The 6,549-nt window shown below is 39.7% G+C and overlaps 1 protein-coding gene across 2 annotated transcripts in view; it reads left to right on the top strand.

Annotated features, from left to right (window-relative positions):
- Positions 1-3,373, top strand: part of LOC311056226 (properdin-like) — a 30,092-nt gene extending 26,719 nt beyond the window's left edge. For both annotated transcript variants that reach the window (XM_084072692.1, XM_084072691.1), the window contains exon 12: positions 3,208-3,373. In XM_084072692.1, coding sequence (XP_083928818.1) covers positions 3,208-3,331 — 124 coding nt within the window. In that variant the 3' untranslated portion in view covers positions 3,332-3,373. The remainder of the gene's footprint in view (positions 1-3,207) is intronic.
- The last annotated feature ends 3,176 nt before the right edge of the window (positions 3,374-6,549 follow it).

Below are 6,549 nucleotides of genomic sequence, written 5' to 3'. Positions count from 1 at the left end.
AGGATACAGGTAAATATATCTGACCTATCAGGATACAGGTAAATATATCTGACCTATCAGGATACAGGTAAATATATCTGACCTGTCAGGATACAGGTACATATATCTGACCTATCAGCATACAGATAAATATATCTGACCTATCAGCATACAGATAAATATATCTGACCTATCAGGATACAGATAAATATCTGACCTATCAGCATACAGGTAAATATATCTGACCTATCAGCATACAGGTAAATATATCTGACCTATCAGCATACAGATAAATATATCTGACCTATCAGCATACAGATAAATATATCTGACCTATCAGCATACAGATAAATATATCTGACCTATCAGCATACAGATAACTAAATAAACAACTATTACCGACCAATCAACATACAGGTAACTAATGTAAAGACATTTTATATATTATAATATAATAATGTAATATTTGAAATATGTATTTATGTCCACATAAACAGAAGTACAGGATGTACAAAGGCAGTACAAGTGCAGTCAGATGAAGGCAAAACAGTCAGTTACAAAGTGCATGTAAAGCAGAGCATTGTTACATACAAAACTAGACGCGTCGCAATTGGCAATTGCAAAGTGTGGTTGCGCCGACGCCGGTCGGGACTCCAGTAATACGCCGGGAGGAATACCGTTGGAGACTGCGCCAATTACATTGTCAAGTCGCTCCTGAGATCACTTGTTTCATTTTGAGAGGATCGATCCCCCCAAAATAAGGTTTTTGCATCAAACGGTTACATTTTGAGCATTTGTGGCGCCCCCTATGGATCAAAGTAGAAATGCTTTTGGAGATTGGTTTAGTATACCACCCTCGACATGTGATTCAAATTTGGGATTGACCGGACGTTTCGTTCGTGATTTTTGGCATTTTTGGTCAAACGGGCCCCTCCCGCTAACTTTGGAAGCCATTTACGGACGGACGGTACGGACTATCAAAATTCCGCTTGGATAGGTTTATCGCATGGGTCCATAGATCACGTGTACCGATTTGTGTGAGATTTGGAAAAAAATTGAGGGAAAAGGAGCAAAAAGTGTGTTTTGAAGAAAATTCTAAATGGCGGACAATCTATCCTGACGCAAATGGGCGTGGCCTATATGGGGAGATGCGTCGTGACCCAAGGAATCTAGGGAAAATTTAGATTTTACGACCTACGGTTCAAGAGTTATAGGCCAAAACGTAAAATGGGCTGTTATAGCGCCACCATGTGGCCGACTGGTGTGATCCTTTTTGAAATAATTTAGCAATAAACTATCAACCTCCCCTCCAAGTCTTGTAACTGTAGCCCTTACGGTTTCCGAGAAAGAAATACTTGAATGGGATTATTTGCAATTCCCATTAAAGTGGATGGGGAAATGTAATGCACTAATAAATCAATATCAAAAAATCTATCTAGACGCAAATGGGCGTGGCCTATAAATTTTGATTTTACGATCTACGGTTCAAGAGTTATAGGCCAAAACGTAAAGTGGGCTTTTATAGCGCCACCATGAGGCCGACTGGTGTAATTATTTTTGCAATCATTTCGGACAATATTATGAACCTCTCCTCCAAATGTGGTAACTCTAGCTCTTACGGTTTCTGAGAAAAAAATACTTGAACTTGAGTTTTATCACTTTTCCATTAAAGTGGATGGGGAAATTTAATGCACTAATAAATCAATATCAATAAAAAAAAACCTATGCAACCAATCTCTTAACAAAATACAAGCACACGATTCCCGGTGACGCCGGTCATTTTGATATATGGCACTAAATTGGGAAAAATAAACTGTGGGAGAAATAGCGGTTTGAAATATTGTTTATCTATAAATAAATAAAGATGGAAAGTGTATAGAGTACTATAGTCTGGTTGCCCTGTTGGGCAACCACACTAACTAAAGATGGCATACTTGTCAAACACAGCGGACAACAATCATGGGTAAAGGAAACAACTCCTCCTCCACATTGAGCGGCTTCCTATAATAGCTGATATTGAGCAGTACCTTGCTAATTGTTTAGCCCTCCTTTTGGAGAGGCCGGCCATTTGAAGGCCCCTCACAACCAACTTGTGCCCTATAGGCTAGTAAAGATAAAAAACAAAAGTTTACATCTGTAGCCTAGCTGAGAGATGGTCTGCTCTAGCTGATGATATTTTAACACTTTGGTTAGGAAGGCTTCCTCTAAGCTGTAATCAAAAGTACAGCCGACCTCGAGAATGAACACCTTCCTATGGTTTTCATTAACAACAAGGACATCAGGGTGTAATGTTAGAGAACACAGAATCATCATTACACAGGTTAAACATGTTATAATGTTAGAGAACACAGAATCATCATTACACAGGTTAAACATGTTATAATGTTAGAGAACACAGAATCATCATTACACAGGTTAAACATGTTATAATGTTAGAGAACACAGAATCATCATTACACAGGTTAAACATGTTATAATGTTAGAGAACACAGAATCATCATTACACAGGTTAAACATGTTATAATGTTAGAGAACACAGAATCATCGTTACACAGGTTAAACATGTTATAATGTTAGAGAACACAGAATCATCATTACACAGGTTAAACATGCTATAATGTTAGAGAACACAGAATCATCATTACACAGGCTAAACATGCTCGGCTTCACAGTAGAATGCTTATACAGCATGATGGAGGACCTGAAAATAGAAGTGATATCTTTAGATATCAAATCCACTATTCTGTCATGCCTACTTATGTAGAGTCATCTGTATACATGGCACCCATTTAAGATGTGGGACATGGTTTCAGCTGTTTGTTCATGACCATGATGTATACAGTGAAGAGCATGGTTGCCTGGAAACCAGATGGAGAGGTTAAGTTTAGATGGTAAAACCTGCAACCTCGCTTTCAGAGTAAAGACAACAATGCATTCGTCTAAAGCAACATTTTTGAACACAGAGTGAGAGACAGAATGGTCCGCAGCAGTCTTCCCTTGCAGCCTCAGATCACTCACACACACACACACACACACACACACACACACACACACACACACACACACACACACACACACACACACACACACACACACAGCTCCAGCCACTGAGGAGAACCGGGCAGAACAATTTTGGTGGTCTCACCACCCTCCACTGTGTGTGTGTGTGTGTGTGTGTGTGTGTGTGTGTGTGTGTGTGTGTGTGTGTGTGTGTGTGTGTGTGTTCAGGCCTACCATCGGTAAGACTCTACTTCCAGCTCATTTTCACGGAACTCCAGATTGTGGATATCTGCCGAGGGCTGAAAAAAAACAATATGAAACCTGCATCATCCCTGCTGTCTGTCCACCATGATCATCCATCATCTATACGTCCATCTATACATCCATCTATACATCCACCCGCCCTATAAAAACATTGTAACAAATTGTATTAATTAAATTGTATTAATTGTTTTGTAACATTGTATTAAAAAGAGAAGAAAAATATGTTTACACAATGTTCTTGTGTGTCTGCTATAAGGAGAGCGTTTTGACCACAACCTGGTCTTCATCATCTAATGAAACGATAAGGCATTCATAACTAACTGAAACAAGCTACAAGGCGTGTTATAAGTAGTAAACAGACCTCCATCACCATATATATATATATATATATATATATATATATATATATATATACTTTTTCTTACTTTTTCTTTCCTCCTTACGTTTCTCAGGCCAGGTGGCCCGTTACACCATGAGCCCATCTCCCCTTTCCAAAATGCATCACAGACTGTTTGAACAAGCTGTTTTGCTGTGATAATTGGTAATGAAATATCAAAATAATGTTCAATAAGATGTACTTGTGTTTAATAAATTGTTTTTATTTATTCAGAACACAATTCATGTCACCAGTACAGTCACTCAGTAGCTATGTGACATGGCCTGACTCAATCAGTCCAATCTCTACTTCTCCTTCTTCCACCAGTCACTCAGGCAGGGGGTGCTCCTTCCATTCCGACATCTCGCCACTCCGACTAGTGGCTTCCGCGTGCGGTTAGGGTTAGGGTTAGGGAATGGTTAGGGTCGGACTTCAGTGCTAAGCCTTTTTAGAAAGGTCATCCTTTCAGAAAAAGGCAGAGCAAGGAATTTTTGCTCTCGCCATCTTATTTTTGAAAGAAAGTCTTTTTGGGATCCTGCTACTCTTTAATTTTAAGGTCCATATAATTTCACATTCTGTTTAATTAAGTATTCCTTTAGACTACATTCTAAATCTTTGCCCTAAGCCCTTTTTGGCTGTTACCCCTTTCCTGGAGGGAGGGGGGGAAAAACATTTTTTTCCAATTAGGGTTAACCATTTCACCTTTCTTTAAGGTTTAGGTTTTTGGGCATGTTTACAAATTATAACATGAAATAGAAATGCCAGTGAACTTTGTGAGAAATGTTCACTGGGGACTGTGCATGGCAGGTAAGTCCAGTCATCCTGAGTCCCACCTGGACCGCATACCAAAAAATCATCCATAATGTCATTATAAGAATGGTACAGGATTAGGACTCAATAAAAGATTTAAGAGAACAAATACAGTTATGGACCATGACGGAGGCGCGCCGACTCAGCAGACCTTGAGGCCGAGGAGTTGCGCCCGAGCGCCTCCAGGCGCGAGTGCCCGCAACGACCGGCCGAAGGGCTGCTAGTCGACTCAGCGCCGTCCGAGTTATGTACCGATAGGGACATAATCGTAAATGATGTTTGTGGGGACTGCGTGTACCCCAACTAACCTTCCCTGTGACTACTGGTCAATAGTGTGTCTTTGTTGGGACTGATACAATTCTCCATTTCTGCTACAGGGGTTGGGGTTAGAGTAATGAGGGCCTTAACCCCTTTTAATTTTAAGGTCCTTATTATTTCACATTTGTTCATCTAAGTCTTCCTAGGTCCATTGTTTGATTGTGTGTGTCTTGGCCCACTTAGTCCTTTTGAAGGCTTGAGTGGGCATTTGGGTTGATCACCCTCACACCTATTTGGGTCTTTAAGCTATGGGTCAGGGAGAAGCCCCTTGCCTTCCCCTAGGGTCGTTGACGTGTCTGTGATTGTCCTTAATGGTCGGGTGTTATTCCTCCTTTCTCTGGTGGGTCTTTGTTCTTTTAGTTCTCTAAGTACCTGGTGGTCTCTTTGTGTGTTTCTGTGAGTTAAGTTGAGTGAATTAAGAAGGGTTGGTTTGTGTGTTTCTGGTGTTTGTCATATTCAGTCCTTCTGGAAAAATTGTGTCCAATCTTTTTATCCATTGTCTTTCGTTATATTGTCTCTGTCCTGTTGTCCAATTTGGGTTATGCTCTAAGCCAGTGACTTTTAAGGAGTTTATTCCATGTGTCATAAAGTGTTGAACAATTATCAAATTGGTCTTCTTGCCATTGTTTATATTATATCTATGTTGGTTTAATCTGGTGGCGATTGTGTTTTGTGTTTCACCCACATATTGAAGGCCACACTTGGTGCAGGTGATTAAGTAAATACAGTTTTTAGTGTTAGCCTGCATTCTTTGTTTAATGCCAAACACTCTTTTGTTGTGCCTGTTGGTTACCATTTGGGCTGTTTTAAAGTAATCTGGTCTCTTGTTAGTTGGTCTATTCGTTCCTTTAAGAGTGCTGTGGACTAGGTAATCTTTGAGGTTCTTGTTTTTCCTATAGGCTGAAATGATTTTACACCCATTTAAAAGTGTTTCCTCTGTTTTGGAAATTTCTTTTTATCCTGGTGTTGGCTAATTTGCTTTGTGAGGAGTAGGTAGTGACCAAGGCCAGTTTTGGGCCCTGGTATTTTTCCTTTACTTCCAGAAAGGTGTTTTGGGCTTTTCGTAGGAAGGTCCTTGTGTAACCTCTTTTTCGTAGGGCGCAGAATAAGATCTTACAGGCTGTCTTAAAATCCTGTTCTTGTGTGCAGATTCTATGGAATCGTAGTAGCTGTGATTTAACAATCCCTGTGTAACAGTGTGGTGGGTGGAATGAGGTTTTATGTAGGAGAGCGTGAGTGTCTGTTTCTTTAAAGTAGACTTTGAGATCTAACTTTCCACTGGTGTTAAACAGTGGGCCCTTGAAGACGGTTACATCCAAGAAATCTATTTTGTTTGTGTCTGTGACAAATTTTATAGTGATGGATCGGTGGTGTGTGTTTAGAACTTTAATAAAGTCTTCAAAATCCTCCTTGGAGTGCTCCCAAATCCCAAAGATATCATCCAAGAATCTAAAATAGTGGGTTGGTTTTAGAATACATTTTTTTAAAGCTGTGTTTTCCCACATTGCCATGTAGATGTTCGCGTAGGATGGAGCAAACCGTTTTCCCATGGCTGTGCCCTTTGTTTGTAAATAAAACTTATTGTTAAATTCAAAGTCGTTCTTGGTCAGATTAAGACTTAATAATTCTAATAATTCAGCATCTGGCCGCCCCCTATCTGGATATTTGTTGAAAATATCTTTCACTGCTTTTAATCCTGCAGCTGTCTCAATGTTGGTATATAGGCTGTCAATATCAATTGAGAATAAAAAGGCCGCTTGTGGCATTGTTATTTTCTTGATTTTTTCAACAAAGTCATAAGT

This window comes from Gymnoscopelus microlampas (assembly GCF_963454915.1).
Source record: "Gymnoscopelus microlampas genome assembly, chromosome: 11".
Lineage (NCBI taxonomy): Eukaryota > Metazoa > Chordata > Actinopteri > Myctophiformes > Myctophidae > Gymnoscopelus > Gymnoscopelus microlampas.
The sequence above is the reverse complement of the archived record's forward strand: the minus strand, read 5'-3'. Positions and strand labels throughout refer to the sequence as shown.